The sequence below is a fragment of the Sceloporus occidentalis genome, unplaced genomic scaffold (genome assembly GCF_023333645.1).
Source record: "Sceloporus occidentalis isolate IW3139 unplaced genomic scaffold, rSceOcc1.0.p SCAF_4, whole genome shotgun sequence".
Taxonomy (NCBI): domain Eukaryota; kingdom Metazoa; phylum Chordata; class Lepidosauria; order Squamata; family Phrynosomatidae; genus Sceloporus; species Sceloporus occidentalis.
The window spans coordinates 192,629,129-192,650,898 of record NW_028316984.1 but is presented as its reverse complement, the minus strand read 5'-3'; the positions used below and the strand labels follow the sequence as shown (position 1 = coordinate 192,650,898).

The 21,770-nt window shown below is 40.9% G+C and overlaps 1 protein-coding gene across 8 annotated transcripts in view; it reads left to right on the top strand.

Annotated features, from left to right (window-relative positions):
* The window catches only part of SYNE2 (spectrin repeat containing nuclear envelope protein 2), a 348,063-nt gene that overhangs the window by 142,689 nt on the left and 183,604 nt on the right, over positions 1–21,770 (top strand). For 6 of the 8 annotated variants that reach the window (XM_089522733.1, XM_089522734.1, XM_089522732.1 and 3 more), the window contains exons 38-47: positions 90–203; positions 436–724; positions 3,527–3,696; positions 5,189–5,477; positions 6,622–6,741; positions 7,818–8,144; positions 12,239–12,505; positions 17,774–17,932; positions 18,893–19,125; positions 19,551–21,669. In XM_089522733.1, coding sequence (XP_089378859.1) covers positions 90–203; positions 436–724; positions 3,527–3,696; positions 5,189–5,477; positions 6,622–6,741; positions 7,818–8,144; positions 12,239–12,505; positions 17,774–17,932; positions 18,893–19,125; positions 19,551–21,669 — 4,087 coding nt within the window. The remainder of the gene's footprint in view (positions 1–89; positions 204–435; positions 725–3,526; positions 3,697–5,188; positions 5,478–6,621; positions 6,742–7,817; positions 8,145–12,238; positions 12,506–17,773; positions 17,933–18,892; positions 19,126–19,550; positions 21,670–21,770) is intronic. The other 2 variants (XM_089522729.1, XM_089522735.1) reach the window with 2 other exon arrangements.

The following is a 21,770-nucleotide window of genomic DNA, read 5'->3' as shown; positions in this document are numbered from 1 at the left end:
AACTTTGTACTGAATAGCTACTGTCCAGTTTTACAACTGTGTCATTAGCTTTACCCAACCACATTATCAATTTCTAAACCCTTTTGAAGGCTTGAAGATGACATTGGTAGACTGGCAGAATGGTTAAATCTTCAGGAACTGCAAGAGAGTGAAATAGAGAAGCCAGACGTTGAACACTTTTATCAAACTCTCCTAAAACAGAGGTAACCCACTTGGTTGTAGCTACCTTCCTTAGCCCTTTGTACTACTCTTTGGGATTAGTTCCAGTGAAATATGCATGGGTTTTCTATTGTTTGGCACATCTGGACTAATGGCACTTCTGGGGTTGTGTTATCCCCCCCCCCCCCCCATTTTCTGACATTTCGGGCTCACTGCAGTTGCTGACCAAGGCATTATAGTTCAAGGTTTATTCTTCTTTTTATTTTTACTCCTCAGAGAGTCATTTGATTATTTTGCTTGGCTGACCAATTCTTTGCGGAGTTCTGGATTTACTTGCGATGAAGTGGTACTAGAATCTGCTCAGATTGTCAGCAGGTACAAGACGTTGCTCAGCCGTGTACGTAAAAGCCTTGGAGATTCTCAGGGACTTTCTGTAGAAGAGAAGAATTTTGAAGAGCTTGCCCAAAGCATATTCTCCTGGGTGCAGCGGGTGAATGAAATGGTCTTTGGGTTGAACTCTGAAGAATCCAAGACTCCTCTGGAAGAAAGGCTTTGCCAAATAAAGGTACTAAAAAGGACAAGACACTTAACATTTGATCAAGGGGTTGAAGCTGGTCATCTCCCCACTTAAAATTTTGGTCTTGTGCCAAACATCTTCCAGTTGAACCTGAACTGGTTGTCTTATTTGTGAACTGATGTCATGATGTAGAAATTGTGAACTGAAGCAGCATTGTTCTTATGTGACATCATGGCAGAAATCCTGTAGTATACTGTTCTAGCAGTTGTACTTCTTCCAAAGGAGGAAGATGGTGAGGGAGAGCAAATTGGCTCCTAGCATACTTCCTTCATTATCACTGCACCCATGGTATTTTCCCTCCTCTTGGCACTGTCTTTGTTGATGTTTGCTGTCAAGTCAACTTTGGCTGCATCTGCACTGCAGAAATAATGCAATTTTAAACTGCTTTAACTGCCATGACTTAATGCTGTGGAATTCTGGGAATTATAGGCCCGTTACAAACGGGCATAAAGTACGGACTGGGTCCGTATTAGGATTGGAAAGGGGCGTCACTTCTGGACACCCCTAACCCTAATACGGACCGAGTCCGTACAAATGGCGGCGCCCGTTCCACATGGGGGGCTGCCATGTTTACGTAGCGGACGCACTGCGTTCGCAAATCGCACAGCGCATATGACGCTGCGAGTGCGCCATTGGCGCCTCACGGCATCATATCCGCGCTGCAAAGAGAAGCACCATTTTGGCACTTCTTATTTGCAGCGCGGAGGAGCCTCACGGTTTGGACGCTGGGGCTCCTCCGTGCTGCAAATGGCGGCGGCGGCAGACCGCCCCTTCTGGGCAGTCTGTAACACGCCATAGTTTATTGAGATTTTTTTCTGTCAGAGAGCTCTGGTGCCACAACAAACTACAAAACCTAGGATTCCATATCATTGAGCCATAGCAGTTAAAGCAGATTCAAACTGCATTATTTCTCCAGTGGAGATGCAGATGCAGCCTTTGACATGTGGTGAGCCTATGAATGACAGACATCTAATAGTCCCAGTAATCAGCAACCCTGCTTGTATCTTGTAAACTTAGGGGCATGGTTTCCTTGACTGAGTCATTAATATTTATTTTTTATTAACTTTTATTTATAAAGCGCTGTAAATTTACACAGCGCTGTACATACAATATTTTAGTTAGATGGTTCCCTGCCCTCAGGCTTACCATCTAAGAAGACGCGACACAAAAGGAGAAGGGAGTGGTGGTGGGGAATGGGATCAGGTCCAGCAGTTCTCCACCTCCGAGGCCTGGACCAAGGCAGATGGACTGGAGGAAGTGCTTGGCTTCTTAATTAATGGTTAAAAGGAGGCTTCCTGGGTCAGAGAGGGGCTAGCCTCTGGGAATGCTTTTCTAAACAATATAGTCTTTAATTCAGTTTTGAAACTGGGTAGAGAAGTGATGAGGTGTGCATGTGGGGGAAGAAGGTTCCAGGAGTAAGGGGCAGCAAGCGAGAAGGGATGAATTCGGGAGGGGGCAGTGGTAGACCTACACTGTGACAGGAGACCTTGACTGCAAGAGCGGAGGGTGCGAGTAGGAATGTAAGGAGAAAGAAGATCAGATAAGTAAGGAGGGGCCAATCCATGGAGGGCTTTGAAAGTCAATAATAAAAGCTTGTACTGGATGCGGAAGGGGAAGGGGAGCCAATGAAGGGAGGATAAAAGAGGTGAAACATGGTCAAAGCGGCGAGCGGATGTGACAATACGGGCAGCTGAATACTGTCCACCTGTAATGTGTTTTTCCTTTTTTCCTATTAACTTTCACTTTACCAATCATTACTATATTTTCCAGTGAGTCATCTTATCTTGTTATATGTCCAAAATATGACAGCTTCATTTAGTGAGAGTTTAGGCTATTCATTTTCCTTTTAGTAGTCTATAGTATCCATAGGATTCTCTCCCAGCACCACATTTCTTTGATTTTCTTTGTCAACATTCTTCATTGCCCAAATTTCCCTCCCATACACATAAATGAGAACTACTGTGACATGAATAATTATTTGGCATGGATAATTCCTTGGTATGTATGTGTGTGTGTATGTGCCTTCAAGTCATCTATTGACTTTTGGCAACCCCATGAATTTCATAGGGTTTTCTTAGGCAAGGAATACTGAGATGGTTTTGCCATTTGCTTCATTTGAAATATAGCCTGTAGCACCTGGTATTCTTTGGAAGTCTCTTATCCAAGTACTAACCAGGGCTGAACCTGCTTAGCTTCCAAGATCAGATGGGATCTGGTGCCTTTAGGGTATTTAGGCTGCTCAGTTCCTTGCTAGTTAATTATGTATCTTTACACCTGAGGATCCTATCTAGTTCCTTCATAGCTTCCTTGCCACTGCCTACAGAAGCATATATATTTCCAGTGTGGTGCATAAAGAGTTTTCCAGCTAGTGTCTCTTAGTGCAGAGGGATGAATTCCAGGCTTCTGTGATATGTTTGCAAAGAATTTTCCCCAGTCAAACCAACCAACAGTTGCTGTTTTGTTAACTCTGAGCCTCTACAGACCAGCCCAAAAGGCCAGCCTGTGGGCAGAGTCATGGTATAGTGTCCAGACGCTCGATGCTGTGACCCCGCAGTTAAAGTGGTCTCAAACTGGATTATTTCTGCAGTGTGTTTTGGACCTTAGTATTGCCCTTTTATGTCTGTTAGTTTCCTACTGTATTGGCTATCAGTCTACATGTCTGAACTGTGGTCACGTCATCCAACATATCTAGAAGCTAAACAGTAGGTCCTATCGATCCTGATCTCCCCTTTCTATGCATAGTTTAATGCTGTTTTGCAAAATTAATTACGCTCATGCTTATAATTACAGGAAATCATGTTGCTAAAAGAGGAAGGCAATGCAAAAATACAAAATATTATAGCTCTGGGGGAGAATGTGAAGAGTGCTGGTGGGAGCAAAACCCAAGCTATTCAGCAAATGGTTTCTGATGTCCAAAATCAGTGGGAGAGCACCATTCAGCTGGCTGCTGAGTATCTGAGGTGGGTAATCCAAATCATAACAAACAATTTCAGAGAGTTCATGCCATTTCTTCCCAGCCCCAGACTTGCCATAAGTTGCACAAGCTCATTCTGGTGGGGAAATACCTGCTTTTAGAGCTTAGGTGGGCACATGGTTTGCCCGAGGCCCCTGGACACCCCACTTTGTGGCTCCCGAAGACTACACTAACCCACCAAAGCCTCCTAAATGCCCAATTATTAAAAAAGAATCAGTGCAATAGGCAATTCCCCCCCCCAGCTATTTTTGTGGCTGAAATATGTCCCCCAGTGCCACAATAAAGCTGGTCTGATTCCTCCCCTGACCCTAGAAAAACTGTGAAAATTAGCCATTTATACGCTGAATACTTGAAGTGGGAGTGATGTGACATCCCTTTTGGAGGGAGTAACAGTGTTGCCCATGGTTGTAGGGGCAGAATTTCCCCCTTCACTGTTATGTCCCTTTTGATCTAGAAACATTGTACAGGATTTGATCACAAACCACTGCTGAGGGAAGGCTGTGATACAAATGCAAACAAGTGAAATGCATGTCAGTTAATTTTTGATGCATCATTACATCTGCCTGCTAAAACCAAATTCATGGCCAAATCTAATCCTATATAATTAAGACTTTACAAGCACTGGGATTAATTGTCTCCATTACGGAAAGTAATGATGGGCCATATTTCACAGTACACAGTTATAGCATTATGATTCTACTTCAGCTGTTGTGGTTTCATTTCATGGAATTTTGGGGTGTACAGTTTAGGGAGGAACATTTAGAATTCTCATCCAAAGAGCTCAAGTGTTTCACCAGACTTCAAACCTCAGGATTCCATAATATGCAGTCATAATAGATTTTAAAAAATATTTATATTTATTAGTTTCATGTGAAATATTACAAACTAACATGCAACAATTAAGGTAACAAGAAATGTATAAACAATTATTGAACATAATGAAGTAGAGAGTAAAAAGATAAGAGTAAATAAGGCTGCTAATAGAAAAGATTACAGGAATGAGGTCTACAGCAAAGGATTGTAATGATACTTCAAGCTGCGTTAAGGCCTCTTACACAACATCTTTCCAATGCAATAGTTCTGTAAAGTGAAAGAGGCCTCAGCCACTGGAGAATTCTGAGAGTTATAATCCAGAAAATAAGATTTTCCAAATTCTGTATAAAGTCATATTGAATTAATCTTGGATAGAACAACATGGTTGCTTGTGTGTGCTGAGACTAGTGTAATATTTCTGGAGGGCACTGGGTTGGAAATGGCGTTGGTATACATTTGGTTTTGCATAGAAATGTGGCATATCCATTGCTCCTCTTTGGATTTCTTTGGCTGCTGCTTTAGAATTTCATGCTTGTAACAAAGGTCATTTCAACTTGGAAAACCTTATACTATGATAGTTATTCTTTATTGTTAACAAATCACCTGTTGTTATTACTATAAAATGTGGAGCTGTTGAATTAATATTGATTTTTTTTCTTACTTAGGCGAAGTAAGAATGAAGAACAGCTCCAGAATCAGAGGCGACAACACAAGAGAAGAGAAGATGATACAAGAGCAGCCTTGTATGATTCTGAGACACAGAAGCTGGAAATAAGTATTTACCCTGGCTTGCAAAGTCAGTTAATAAACTATTCAGCTCTCCAAGAGGAAACTGAAGATTTATCTTTACTCTTAAATGAACTAGCAAGGCAGCATAGTTCCCTGGGGGATTTAACCGAAGAATCATTGATGGCCTTGCAGCAGCTCCATGAAAGTCTTCTTAATCGGTTACAGGTCAGTATCGCAACTGCTGACTTTTAAAAATTTAAAACAGAACTGGGTTTTGTTTTGTTTTGTTTTTTTACTCTTTGCAATATATGCCTTCATTAGATCTAAGAAACAGACCCTGTTTACTCCCAGACTTTGGAAAAGTTTCTTTTTGGGACTATTGGCACTACTTGGCCTCTGAATCCTTCAACCAGCATGGCAACAGGAGGCATCATAGGGGTTTCTTTGAAAATATTTTCCTTATGTTGGAAAAAAAATATTTCTTCTCCTTTATTAGAGGTTTTTAGCAGAGGTTGGATGGCTACGTCTTAATGATGTTTATTCATGGGCAGGGGATTCAAATAGATGGGATTCCTTCCAGCTTTATGTCTCTATAAATAGTGGGTCAAGGGGAAATTTTTCCATTTTAGACTTCAAGCTGCATGTGTTCTTTAAAGGCCAATTGTTGTATGTTTAAATGCTCCTGCATAAAAATACAATACTTCAAGACAGTGGTGGAACAACTTCAAGACAGTGATCAGGGGCCCTTGCACACTATAGAATTATAGCACTATTATTCCACTTTAACTGTCATGATCACATCCTGTGAAATCCTTGAGTGTATAGTTTGGTGAGGTACTGGAACTCTCCAGCTGAGAATTCCAAATACCTCTCTCTAAACTTCACCTCCCAGAATGCTGTAGGATGGAACCACTACAGATGGAAGCGTAAATATTAAAATGGAATCACAGTGCTGTACGTGTGTGAAATGGTCCCATGAGTCTTACTGTAGTCACAGTAGTCCATGCACTGACATCTTGGATGGCCATCTGTTGGGGATGCTTTGATTGAGATTTCCTGCATGGCAGGGGGATGGACTGGAAAGCCCTTGCGGTCCCTTCTAACTCTATGATTCTATGTTTCTATGAGTCAGAAGAAACCTTACATATTGCCAGCCACAACTTTGCTTTTCTGTACACAGAGGGCAGTTGGGAGGGTGTGGTGGGCTGTAATTTCCCCCCTGACTAGAAGAAACTATAAGGTCATGGAGAAATTCAGTTTCCTTAGCTTCTGATGAAAATATGTTAAATAGATAACAATACTGGACATCCATGTATGCAGGGTGTGTTTTGCCTGTTGCACTGAAGTGTAGGAAATGCTTGAATTCCAGAATACAGCAATGCTCTTGGAAGGAAATGTGGAGGAACACCAACATTGCAAAGAGCTGATGACCCACTTGAGGGCAACTCTGAATGAGCTTTGGGATCCTGATGATGAAGAGCAAAAGCAGGTCTGGAACTCTTTCTGTTTTTTAAACAATGATTTTACACATCGATAATCTGTTGAAAAATGCTCATTGCTTAACACGAGTGAATGTTGTTGTGTGTCTTCAAGTTGTTTCCAACTTATGGTGACCCTAAGGTAAACTTGTCACTTGGTTTTTTTTGGCAAGTTGCTTCAGAGGGGTGTTACCATTGCCATCCTCTGAGGCTGAGAGAATGTAACTTGCCAAAGGTCATCCAGTGGGTTTACATGGCCAAGCTGGGATTTGAACTCTGGTCCCCACAGAGTCATAGTCAAGCACTATGGCAACCCTTTCACAGGGTTTTCTTGGCACAATTTGTTCAAAGCAGGTTAGCCATTGCCTCCGTCTGAGGCTGAGAGAGTGTCATTTGCCCAAGCTCACCTAGTGGATTTCCATGGCCGAGGAGGGAATTAATCCTGATCTCCAAGGTCCTAGCCCAACATCCAAAACACTACACCACATTGGCTATACAAAACAAACAAACAAACAAAAACAAAATAAAAAAACACCCCAGTACCATGACTTAAAGCCCCTTCTTTAAAAACAGTTATTTGCTGTTTAAGCCTGCTGGAAAAAAAAATACCTAACAATGGAAGGACAGCCAGGAAAGAGCAATTCAGACTTCCTGATAAACATTAACAACAACAGGCATTTCATAGACTATGAAATAGGGATCATTTTAAAAAATAACATCTCCTCAATATTTGAAAGTTGAAGAAGGCCAATAGTCACAGATTCAGTCAGGGATCATTGCTGAAGAAATCAGAGTAATGAAACACCAGCATTCTCCTTTATTAGAAAAGCCTGTAGTTGCTGAACTATATCTTAATCGAGCAATCTGTTTTTGTGTGACTACTGCCAACAAACACAGAGAAGGCTCTTCTTCTTTAAAATATTTTACATTCATTTCATTGGAGAGGATAGAGGATAGTTCTGAATGCATGATCCAGTAAGTGTTGGGGGCTTTTTTTTTTTTTTTTTGCTCCCCCCACCAGAGGACAAGAGTTTTGACAATTGCAAGCACCTTATAATTTTTCTTTTTCTTACCTACTTCATTTAAGGTACGGCAAGATACTCTTTGTCAAATTGAAAACATACTACAGCGGATTATAGCTGTAGTTGAAAGCCAAAAAAAGAAAACCATTTCAGTGGAGCAGCTGTGTATTAGGGATGAGATGGATGCACCACACAGTATATGCAAGAAGCATCCTAAGATTAAAGGTGGGCTTGTGGAGCAAGACCCTGAGAATGTCCTGAATGATGCGTTCAGACAAGATCATAGTTTTTCAGATGATGGGCAGACTCTAAAGAAGGTAGATGAAATTGTCTTTGATGCTGAAGAGGACAGTGCAATGGAAGTTCTTGAAGGAGGCCAAGAGGGAAGTTCAGTAAGTGTTGTTAGATAGTAAACATTGCACATGAGTTTGCTTTTCTCTCCTTTCTCTGTTAGCCTCCTCTTCCTCCTCCTCATTTTATTTATTTATTTATTCTTCATTGTCTCTGTGAATCACACAATTGGGTTTTAATCCGCCTGTGCAGAGGATAGTTGGAACCTTCTAGAATAGCTAGGCAAGATTTTATATATATATATATATATTTATTTGCATACCACCATGGATGCACATGACACTTCACAGAATAGAACAGTTTAAAAAAGAAAGACTGCCCTGCCAAAGATATACCTTCTGAAAAGAAAATGTGAAGGAAGCCATAATGTAGATATAAAACCAGAACAATACATTTGTAAAACAAGCAATTCAACTAGATATAAAGTCAATGCAGTTCTATACTCAACAAGTTAACAAATACAGATAATTGAAATATGCAAGATTATGAAACTAAATTAAATTAAAATTGCAAAATCTTTGGAAAGCAAGAAAGTTTTAAATTGAGATTTATAACCAGTAAGGGATGGGGCATTCGATAAATATTCAGGGAGACAGTCTCAAGAATATGGAGCAACAAGTGAAAAGGATGAATCCACGCCAAACGAAGGAAATCCTTGGTTGGGTGAAAAACCTAGAGTTCATAGAACAAAGATCCTGAGCAGGCTGGTAAAAAGAATTGAAGTCTAGAAGAAAGAGAGAATTAGGTGATATGGGACTTTAAAAGTTAAAACAAGAAGTTTGTATTGGAACGTAAAATGAATAAGCAGCCAATGATGAAAAATCAAAAGTGGAGTAGCATGATCAAAAGGATAGGCCAAAAAGATTATCCTAGTAGTAGAATGTTAATAGAAACCACGGACCTAAAGCTGCATCTCTACCATAGAAATAATGTAGTTTGGCACCCCTTTAACTGCCATGACTCAATTATATGAAATCCTGGGATTTGTAATTTGTTGTGGCACCAGATCTTTTGAACAGAGAAGGCTAAATATCTCACAAAATTACAAATCCCAGAATTCCATAGCATTAAGTGGTGTCCAACTACGTTATTTCTGCAGTGCAGATGAAGCCGAAGATAAGATCTTTCCATATCTATTTTTCCTTTTATGTTAGTCTTCTAGATTGTAAACCTAAGGGCATGGTCAGTCTTTTTTGATCTGTAAGCTATGCTTGTTGATAGTCATGTTTTGGCCAGTTGAAATAAATTTTTCCCAGATGTCCTGGGCATATGGGGCAGATTATATGGGAGGAGGCCATCCAGTAGGTAACCTGGACCCAAACCATGTATGGCTTTAAAGGTAATAAGCAACACTTTGTACTTTGCCTGGAAACTAACTGGCAACCAGTAGAGTGATTTTTATATTGGCATGATTTACCCATTCCTAGATGTACCAGAGATCAATCAGGCTGCCATGTTCTGAACTAATTGAAGTTTCTGAACTTGGTACAAAAATAGCCCAGTGTAGAGCACATTGCAAAAGTCCAGCCTTAAGGTTACCAGCACATGCACTACCATCTTTAGGTTTTCCAATTCTAGAAATTAGTGCAAAGTTTTTAACAACAACAACAGTTGTTTTAAAGAACACTCAATAGCAATAGCAGCTTCATTTATATACTGCTTCATACCACCTAAGCAGTCTCTAAGCAGTTTACAACTGTAAGCTAATTGCCCCCAACAAGCTGGATACTCATTTTAGTGACCTCAGAAGGATGCAAGGCTGAGTCAAGCCTGAGCCCTGGCTGTTATTGAACTCACCACCTTATGGTTTGTGAGTGAGTGGCTGCAGTACAGGCATTTAACCACTGTGCCACTAGGGCTCTTAACGGTTAAATTACAACAGTTAAAACACATTAAAACATAGTAAAAAGGTCAAAACATAACATATGGGCCTGAATAGACAGGCCAAAATAAAGCTGGTTCGGGTCACTTTGGAGGCATGCTGTTTAAATGACACATGCATCTTAAGAGGCCGGAGGCCACGCCAAAGCCATGCTGCATTCCTAAGGACTGGAGTGCAGCTTTCGATCAGCTTCTGGCCTCTTAAGATGCGTGTGTCATTTAAACAGCATACCTCCAAAGTGACCCAAACCAGCTTTATTTTGGCCTGTCTGTTCAGGCCCATAAACCATTAAAAAGATCCTGCTGTCAGAGTAACTTAAAAGCCAGAGGCCTACCAAAATCAAAAGGTTGCCTGTTGGAGGAAAAAGAGTAGACGGGTCAACTGAACCTCCTGTTGGAGGGATTCCACAGGTTGGGAGCCTCTACTGAGAAGGTTGTTTTTCTCATCTTCAACAAATGCACATGTAATAATGGCAGGACAAAGAGAAAGCTTTCCCTAAAGTGGTGGTTATAGACCAGTGATGGTGAACTTTTTAGAGACCCAGTGCCCAAACTGCAACCCAAAACCCACTTATTTATTGCAAAGTGCCATGTCCCTCTGGCTTTCTAGTAACAAACCCTGGCAAACTCTGTGCTAGGGCAACAGCATGTGTGCCCACAGAGAGGGCTCTAATTGCCACCTCTGGCACGCGTGCCATAGGTTCGCCATCACTGTTGTAGACTAATGCAGGAGCTGTCTTTGACAGCTTTCAGGAATGAAAGAAACAGTTGTAGCCAATGGGTGCAAATATGGTGCCATTAAAACTTATTTGCTCTGCCACATCAGATAATATAGGAAACCCTGCTCTACAAGAGTACTGCTCAACCTGTCTATAATGCCCTCTCCCATCTTGTTTTCTTAAGGTGCCAGGAACTGGTAGGATATTGGTTCCCATTGGCTGCAACTGTTTCTTTCTTTCTTGGAAACTTGCTGCAGGCCAGCAGTCAATCACTCATGGACTACTACCAGTCCATGGACCACTACTTGGAGTAGGATTATTTTACAACTCCCTTGATGGTGGCTGCATTTATAGTGTTCCAATATGGTGGGTTTTGTGGGCACCAATGTAAACAGAAATCCCTAAGATTTCTCCTGTTGCTTTAGTCTTCCCCTTATCCTAGTGGAGCCAGGATATGTAGGGTTGATGTTCTGGGATGTTTTTGTTTAATGGAGAGGATGTAATGCTTATTTTTTTTTCCTTTTGAATGTATCTGAGGTCTTTGTTGTAACTGGGTTTCAGAGAACAGATTTTCACAGCAAAAATATATTGTGGTGAGCTGTGCATATGTTGAACATGTTTTAGCTTGCAGAAGAGAAGACTGAGTGGTGCTATGATAGCCTTCTTTAAATATCTGAAGGATGCTGTGTAGAAGATGGAATGAGTTTCTTTTCTGCTGCTCCACGGGATGAGATTCTAACTAAACATTAGAGGGAATTTTCTCAAGAGCAGTAACAGTGGAAAAGACTATTTTGGAGTATGGAGGACTCTCTTTTATAGGAGGTTTTTAAATAGAAGTTAGGTGATCATCTTTCAGGGATGCTTTAGCATTGATTTCCTACATTGCCCATGGGCCATTGACGATTGACCATGAACTGGATAGCCCTTGAGGTCATTTCCAGTTCTGTGCTTTTATAATTGCATGATAATGCCTGCTCATGCTTGCCAGATCAATACAGCTGCCTGCATCTGTAGGACTCCAGCATAGGTATAGCTCTGTGGACTTTCATGTTATATCTTGTTTTCACCTTGTTGTAAGCCAACGTGAAATATAAGTGAATTACGTAGTTAAATGAGAATTTAACCACTACACCACAAAACCCATCAGGATCTGTACTCTTTTGTAGAGGGCCTTGGTCTGGCCATCAGAATCCCTAGCTAAAACTTCGAAGCACTCCAACAGCAAAATGGTAGAATTACAACAAGAAAGGAGAACTTTCAGATTTACAGACTTCTGTGATATCTCTAAGCATCACCCTCCCGCCTTACATTAACTGTGAGATTCTGCTGTATAAATTTGCTTTTCTCTGACCTTTATCGCCCCTTTATTCTATTCTTCTTTTGCCATGTGAATGCTTTCTATTAAGAAAGCAATTGACATTTCAATAACTCCTGTCCTGTGAAGGTCATGCCATTTTTTTTCTTCCCTCATCTCTGCCTCTCCTCTCCCCCCCCCCCCCTCACCACACCACACTCATCCCACTTTCATTTATCAGGAGCTAAAAGGCAGTTGGATGGGTGCCCACAATTTCCCTGATTCGACAGTCCAGAGTGGAAAGTGGCTGCAGAGATCAGGACAAACAGCAGCTGATGATAATCGTCTCCACGAGCTTCAGCAGCGACAGCTCAGCTATCAAAAGAAATTGCAAGCAATGCGTGGCTGTTCGGAAATGCCTCCCACCACTTTGCCACTAATGAATGGAAAAATAAGGGAGGTTGGCCCCAGTCCTTCATCCATTACCCGTCCCTCATCAGAAAGTGTGGTAATAATCTCTGTTGTTGCAAAGCTTCATGGAAGCATGTTGTTAAGTGCCATTATTGAACAAAGGCAGCTCTTCAGCCCATACAGCCATTTATCTATAACTCAAACCACCTCACTCTTTCTCCCTCCAACTTCTAAGTGGCAGGCAGGGATGTGGAGGCAGTAGCTTGAAAGCATCTAGTTTTATAGGATGTTTAACTTAATATCATGTATAGTATCTGCTTCAATAGCACATTCAGTACTATGTGTTCATGGTTAATTCAGATTATCAGTGGAAATATTTGATATGCATGTGTGTGTTCTCCCCATCTCCTTCTCTGCCTGAACTCATCTGTGCCTGGGTTTGATCATACTGTACTATTTGCTTAGCTTCACAAGAAGCCAGCATGGTCTGACGGTTAGAGAATCAGCTGTGATGGCTGGTGGCTTTCACATCAGTGGGGTGGTGAATCTGCTATGGGTTTTGGTCTGAACTTTAAAAGAACCATCCAGTTTCCAGCATCCATTCCCCAAAATAGTTTCAGTATCTTAGCTATCACCATTAAAGTTTGGAGTAAAATCATGAGTGGATTGGCTTCACCACTAACATGGAAACCAGCAGCCACCACTGAGTGTCAGGCTAGTGCTAGAGAGATTCAGGTTTAATTCCTCCACTCACCTTGAAACTCTGTCTTTGTCAGATTCTGTCAGCCTAAAGTCCCACCCTGGACCATGGTAACAATAAAACTGGGAGGAAGGCAGAAAAACCATGTACATCAGTGCTTCTTAAGCTACCTTTTTTTCTGCCCAGTGTGTCAGGGACTGGTACCATGTATGTGTCAATTATCTATAATTGTTTGTGTGTTAGAAACTCTCCAAGGACTGACACCAGTTCATGGACCACCACTTTGTGTAGCACTGATGTGCATCACCACTATTGCCTTGGAAGAAAGACAGCATGACGTAAATACACATTGCGTCCCCTTATTGGGAGTTCCAAAATCTGAAATAACTCAAAATTGTCCACATAGGTGACTGAGACAGCGACATCCTTGTTTTCTGATGGTTCAATGTACACAAAAATTGTTTCATGTACAAAATTCTTAAAAATATGATGCTTAACATTTTCTGTGTGTATGAGGTGTATACAAAACATAAATGAATTTCATGTTTAGACTTGGTTTCCATCTCCAAGATACGTCATTATGCATATGCAAATATTCCAAAATCCAAAAAACTCCAAAATCCAGAACTCTTCTGGACCCATGCATTTTTAATTAAGGAGACGTAACTTGTAAAGAGAAATGCAGAAATGGCTTATCCTGGAAATGAATCATGCTGTCACATCTGCTTGCATAATTCATATTAATATATTTGCCTAGTTAGGTCCAGTTCAAATGTTATCAGAATATAAATTCCAACATTTGAAAACCAGGACACGTGTACACAGTGCTGGGGCTGCTGTAATTTAATAGGATCTCCTTAAGGAAGCACCCTATTCACTGGTAGACATCTCCTCTATCCCTACTTTTTTTTGCAAGGTAAATTGTTCCTTTCATTTACCTCAAGAAGCAATTTGTAGGCAGAGAGTACAAGACCTTCTGTCCCAAAGCTTGGCCCTTGCTGTCTCTTCCAACTCTATGATTCTATAGGCTGCATCAGTTCATTATTGTTTAAACATGCAGGCAGGGCAGGCTACTTTTGCAATTTGAGCTGTTTGGACCAATTGAAATGACCTAATCACAAAAGAGGGAAAGTAGGAGTAGGAAAGAGAAACTGGGAGCATTATCGCATATGTAACAGGAGCCCCAATTCCAAGCACTTCCGTAGCAAGGGTGAAGCAGGGTCACTTCGAATCCAAGGCAATTCACATGATGTATTATTACACATGAAGAATGAAATTGTGGTCAAAGCGAAGCGAGAGCACTTTGAATGTGAATTGTTCCTGTCATCTCTCCCCTCAGCCTCCGATGGCCCCCTCCTTTGCTCCCATCTCTCCCTCCAACCTCCTGTTTCATTCCCTTCACCCTTGTCATCTAGATCTAAATCTACCCTCCTTTTCATTCCCTCCATCCCTGTCATCTAGATCTAAACCTACCCTCCTTTTCGTTTCCTCCATCCCTGTCATCTAGATCTAAATCTACCCTCCTTTTCATTCCCTCCATCCCTGTCATCTACAACTAAATCTACCCTCCTTTTCATTCCCTTCACCCCTGTCATCTAGATCTAAATCTACCCTTCCGAGCATCGGAAACAAATGGGGCAAAATTGGAGTGCAGCATCATGGGAAACGTGGGCCCTTGGCGGTTTGGGGGGTGTACCAGGATGGAAGCAAAGTTGCATTCCACACCAGACCAATTCAGAGTGACATCGAAGTGAGCTTAGAAGCAATATTTGTGAATTCGCTTGTTACCGAATTCACCAAAATGAGGAGTCACTTTGGATTGACTGTGGAAGCACCCCAGAACAACCCCCCCATGGAAAGCAATCACGTGAGATAATACATCACGTTTTAGCGTGAATCCACAGGGCTGGACCCGCAGTCCCGTCGGAACAGAGCTGCAAAAACCTCAGTGTGATAAGGCTCTGGGACATTTTAAAAACAGCTAAGAAAGTGAGACTGTAGAGTATTATCTAGGGTTGTCCCTTCCCAACCAGGACAGTTGGTGGAGTATGCTGGAGTAGAGTAATGGTTATCTTTCCAGAGCAGTTTCTCAAAGTGCTTTGGTATTCTCTGCAGTTGTTATTTATGTTAGTTATTTTATATGGTGTGATTGCAAAGATATGGCTTGGGTTCACCTCCCAGAGCAATGCATGTGGTCTCAGCATAGGAGCAGCAGTACTGTGGGAAGTCTCATGGGCCTGCAGCACCCACAACAGAAAAAGAGATAGCACTACAAGGCATAACAAAGGTTAGAACTTCAGCCATACAATGTTTCTTCCTCCCGCTTTTAGTGAAGTTGTGCTTCTGTAACTAAAAAACTGAGAAGCGAAAGTAACAGTGGTAAAGTAGTGATATTATTCCCAGTGGGTTTGTCTAGCAATGTGCCATATTCTTCCCCCACCTCCGATTACATGGCCTGGGGATATGGATTTACACAGATGCTGGGTCCATTCTTTTTCATTTGGCTCAGGGTATTATTTCATAGAATCATAGAGTTGGAAGAGACCACAAGGGCCATCCAGTCTAACCCCATTCTGCCATGCAGGAACTCTCAATCAAAGTATACCCAACAGATGGCCATCCAGCCTCTGTTTAAAGACCTCCAAGAAAGGAGATTCCACCACAGTCTGAGGGAGTGTGTTCCACTGTCGAACAGCCCTTACTGTCAGGAAGTTCCTCCTAATGTTGAGGTGGAATCCTGTTGCTTGCATCCATTGCTCCGGGTCCTGTTCTCTGGCGCAGCAGAAAACAAACTTGTTCCCTCCTCAATATGACATCCCTTCAAATATTTAAACAGAGCTATCATATCACCTCTTAATCTTCTCTTCTCCAGGCTAAACATCCCCAGTTCCCATCCCGATAATTTATTTTATTATATGTATCTGTTTGATTTAATATTCCATCTTTCTCTTCAAAACTAGTACTTGAGTTTCACAGTAAGATTAAAATTAGAACAAAACTCAGTTAAAAGCAATTACAGGTTGAGACTCCCTTTGGATTTTTTTTTTTTTTTTTGGATTTTGGAATATTTGCATATACATAATGAGATATCTTGGAGATGGAACCCAAGTCTAAACATGAAATTCATTTATTTTTTGTGTACATCCTATACATATAGTCTGAAGGTAATATTATATATTATATATTTAAAATAATTTAATGTTTGAAAGAAATTTTGTGTACACTGAACCATTAGAAAGCAAGGATGTCACTATCTCATTTTTTTTTTTTAGTATTTCAGATCTTGGAAATCCGGATAAGGGATACTTAAACTGTATAAGGTACATTAATTACAACTAAACAAAACACCACAGCATCTCATATTAAAATCCATTTCCTGAGAAGCCAGTAAACTGCCAAAATCCTATGCTTGTATAAAAAGTCTTTGCTGACTACAGAAAGGCAACAGAGAAAAGACTGTTTTAGCCTTCCTTGGCAGAGAGTTCCACATCTTGGAAGAAGCCATCAAGAGGTTCCTTAGAATAATAATAATTATTATTATTTTGGACTGTATATTTTAATCTTGTAAGCCACCCCGTTGTATTTTGTAGAGAGGCGGGATATAAATAAATTTTGTTATTATTATTTAATAATAATAATAATAATAATAATAAAATTTATTTATATTTCCTGCCTCTCCCTGCGGATTGAGGTGGGATTACAACCAGATAAAATACAATGGACAATAAGAAACAATAAAGTTACAATCAGCAATAATAATCCTAACAAAAACCTTGCCCCTCCTATAGTTCAATAATAAAATCAACAATTAATAATTACAGTAGCAATTAAAATACTCATCTGAGCACAATCAGTAAACTGGAGCACTGAAGTGAACGGATTACAGAATCGGATGGGAAGGCCCACCAGAAGAGATCCATCTTGACTGCTTTCTTAAAAGCATCTAAGGTAGTAATAAGATGGATCTCCTCCAGCAGGTCATTCCACAGTTTTGGAGCGGCAGAAATAAAGGTCCTCTGGGAAGTTGTCACTAGTCTGATCTTCTGTAATTGAAGTAGATCCTTCCCAGATATTCTGAGAGTGCAGAGCGGACTATGTAGGGAGAGGCGTTCCCACAAGTAACCTGGGCCCAAGCCATGTAGGGCTTTAAAGACAATAACCAACACCATCTACTGCACCTGGAAGCTGATCAGCAGTCAGTGAAGAGATTTTAGGATGAGTGTTATGTGGTCAAACCTAGATGCACCGGTGACCAATGATAGCTGATAGCTCTGGGGTCTCGTTTAGGGACTCTGTCATGTCCTTGATCCTGATTTTGAAGAGCCAGGTCTTTTTGGCTATTAAGGACAACACAGATACTCAAGTCATTAGTGTGGTGAATTCACCTTGGAGGTTTAGACTGAAGGAGTTCAGGTTAAAACTTGGATTAACTGATATGGAAGCCACTAGTTTACTATTCTAGCCAATGCAGAGCACCTATTATTAGAATACATGATTTCTAATCAAATGATCTGGCTTCCTGCTGTATTTTGAGCCAGAGGAAATCTTGGGGTTTGTTAAATTAATTTCTAGTTGAACTTCAGAGGAATAAGGAGATGTATGGCAGTCTGAAACAAGACAATGTGAAGTAGTACATTTATTCAGACAACTTTTTTGTGTTTTCAGGGCTCAGCAGTAGAAATAGTTTCCCAGAGAAATCTTCTTCTTCCTGGAGACCAAGCACTTGAAGAATATGCTGAGATGGAACAAAAGGTCAATAAGATGAAGATCTGGACTGCAGAGTTAGATATTGTGTTGGTGAATGACCATCTTAAAGAGATTGAGGTAAGGAAATGCCAATCAAGCCATTTGTGTATGATTATGCTGCTAATCTCAAACAATGTGAAATCCCTGCTGGCATTTTTTCACACAGTGGCATGGTGTCAGGACACATCGGTAGCATGCATGCCATGCCATTGGAAAGAATGTGTGGAAGTTCCAACAGTATATGTCAGATTGAGCAATTAAAGTGGCATAGGCCTTTGGGCTGCCACTGTCACACCTTCTTTGGAGGTAAACATCTGGAGAGCCAGCGTGACATAGTGGTTTGAACGTTGGACTACGATTCTGCAGCCAGGGTGTGATTTCTGCTTGGCCACGAAGCCCACTGGGTGACCTTGAGCAAGTCACATGCTCTCAGCTTCAAAGAAAGTCAATGGCAAATCTCCTATGAATAAATCTGCCAAGATATGTTCACCTTAGCGTCACCATAAGTTGAAAAACAACTTGAAGGTACACAAGAAACAGACAGAGGAAACATCTAGTTGGTCATGGTTAGACAGAGTATCTTGTTAGCAAAGCTTGGAACAGTTGTTAGGACTATAACTCCCAGAGTTATGCAAACTAGCATGGCCATTCTGGAAGTCATCGCTTCTCCAAAAGTAACTTTTCTAAGCACTGCAGTAGAGAATTTTTTTTTTAATCTATCAGAAGAAAGAATTCTGAGACATAGCTGTGTTAGTTTGGAATATCAGTATGCAAAGGGATCTTGTAATACTTATAGACTTATAGACTAACTGTGTGAAGAAGTTATAGCATAAGCCTTTGTAGACTTGGGCTATTTCCTCAGATGTGTGGGATGAAGTGTTACATCTGAGGAAGTAGACCAAGTCTACAAAAACTTATCCTATAACCTTTTTTCCATAGTTAGTCTCGAAGGTCCTACAAGATCCCTTTGCATCAGAAGAAAGCCTTTTTCTTACATTAACTTTACTAAAAGTTTCTCTGTTTGGATTTCTGTTGCAGAAATTGTGTACTCAGCTGGAAAAACAGAAAACTGAAGCTACAGCTGCAGAAAGAAGCAAATCAGATCCACATAATGTGTCTTCTTCTAATTGGGATAAACTGCTTCAGGATTTAATGGCTGTTAAAGAGGCCAAGCAAAAACAGCTGCATTTAGTTAATAACTATCAAGAATGCTTTGCTCATGTCCAGTCTTCAATGAAGCGTTTGTCAACAGAAAAAGAAAACCTAAAAATGTGAGTACATATGTCGGTTATATTATTCTAACTTTGCAATAGAGGGAGCATGTCCCACATCCTTTTACTCATATATTTTATATCTTGTCACATCCCACAAGTTATGCATGGTATCCAATATATTAAAACCACAAAAACGATTCATTGTTCTTTTTTTTTTTAAACCCAACCTACGACTCTCCTATTAGATATCCTTCTGCAGAGCTCAATAACCCCATCTTAGGGCATGCATTTGTTCTGACTGTATTTAAATCATAAAATTTTATACACTCTCACTGTAGAAATTGTAACCAGTATTAGATGTCTCCTTTTATAATTCTTGCCTCTGAAATGTGCTAAGTAGTTGGTTTTAGCCAATATATGTTGAATAAAATGGCTTTAGAAAAAGAATGTCAAAATTTATTTTAATTCTTTTTTTCCTTCAGAAGGGGATCTATGGAGGATACTGTTCTCCTTGAGAATATTAAGAAGTACTTAAAATCCATAGAAGAAGAGAGAGTCCTTCTGAGCAAACTGAAAACTGAACAGGAAAATCTATCTAGGCATTTAACTAAGATGGACAAGGCATTAACACAAAGCCAAGTGGACCAGGTTGAGAGATGGTGGAAGCAAATGGAAGACTCACTTCAGAGGAAACAGCTCTGGGTTGCAGCAGAAGCTGATGAATTTAAACTTTTTATGAACAAAGCACAGGACCTCCAAAAGCTGCTGCAGGAGCAGCACCGTTTGCGAACAGGTCTGTGTGCATCTAATGGAGAACACTATGTGTACCCAGCACTGATGGCCACAGAATTACAGACTCTTAAACACAGTGTTTCTCTGTTGAGAAGGGGTGTCGAGATGCAGATGAAAAAAATTTGGAGTGATGCAGGGAAAAGAGCTCTGGAAGATGCAGTAAACGATTTGCAGAACCAAATGGAGGAGCTGGAGCAGCTGACTCCAAAGGAGGACATCCAGATAACTGACAACTATCCCCAGATGTCTGAAATTACCAGGAAGATAGAGGAGGCCATCTTATGGGCCAGAGTCTCTGAGCTTTATCTTGATGAGAAGGTAGCTCTTTTTCCAGATGAACTGTCGTCACAAATCCAAAGCTGTAAGGTTCTGCTCAGTGTCACTAAAGAGAAAGAACCAGCTGTTATACAGCTGGTAGATGAGGCCCGACTTATTGCTCCCCGGCTGGCTTCCAGGGAATCTTCTGCCCTTGACGTCCTTGCACATGAGTTAAAAACCTGCCACCAGCGTCTTGTGCTGAAATTGGTTCAGAGGGTGCAACAGCTGGAACCACAGTTTGAGAAGAGACAAAAGCTTTTTGCAGATGTAGACAAAGTTCAAAACCAACTTTGGAAGGCAGAGAGGATGTTCAGCCTGGATGCAGGTGAACCAAGTGTCAAGTCAGAGCTGGAGCAGTGGTGGGTCATCTCAGAAAAGATCCCCCAGGAGATTCAGGAGGCAGAAGGATTAGTAGATGCAAATTACAAGGATCCACCTCAGGAGCTAAACATATTTGAGCAATTATTTTTCAATGATTGTTTACGAAGCTTCAGGAGCAGAGCAAAAAGAGCCCTCAGGCTAATCCAGGGTAAGGACTATACAGTACAAAACAAGATAGATACCTGTGAAAAATTCTCAGAAGAGATCACAACACTGCAGCGGGGTCTCAGCAGCCTCTATTTCCAGGGTAATGCATTGGAACTGGATCTAAAGAAACAGTTCCCCACAAATCAAGAGTTTAAGAATAAATGGAGTGTGCTGAGAGAGAGAGCTTTATCGTTCCTGGAATGTTTGACACACTTAGACAAATACAAAGAGATCTGGGAATTCCTGGATCTGAAATGGGATGCATCATGTCTTGATGAATTGCAAAGCCAGTTGTGCAGAATGGAAAATCACCTTGGGCAGAGGGTTAAACACTTTGAGAACTTTTTCACAGAGTACAACAGACACCAAATAGCGCTCAGTGAGGCTGAGGCTATTGTATCTAATATACAGAAAGACTGTGATGTTCTGAAAGATTGTTCAGATGCCATCCCTGAAACCAATCTGATATCAGAAAAGGTTTTGAGCTGGAGAATACAACACGCCAGGCACTTAACTCAGGATGCACTAAGGCTGTTAGATAAAAACGATGCTCTCTCAGCCTCTCTCAAAGAGACCAAGATGCAGGAAATGAAGAGTCTGTGGGCAAAAATAGATGGAGTGACTCGGATGATCCAATCTAAGATACTGGCAGTTCAAGAAAAATACCAACATGAACAAGGGCTTAAGAGCATGCTGAATCATAGCTTAATGACCTTAAAGCAAATTCAGTCTGAGCTCCAACAGCCCCTTCTGCTTGACTTGGAAATTCACATGATTCCTTGTGAAAAGATGTACTGCAAAGTGCTTGAAGATGCTGTAGAAGCAGAATGTTGTGCTGTGGAAGACTTCTTGAAAAGAAAGTCTCAGGAAGAGAAATATTCCCTCCCTAATATTTTTGGGAGAGAATTAGGGACTTTGCGAAATCTGAAAAAACAGTTGAAAGCTGATATTGCTGCACGTATGGTAAGTAATCCTAGATAGTTCGTTTGCCACATCCAGAGCTTTGAAAAATGATCTGTTCTGGAATTGGGTGTATTCCCACATCTCTTCAGGAGTTCATTTGG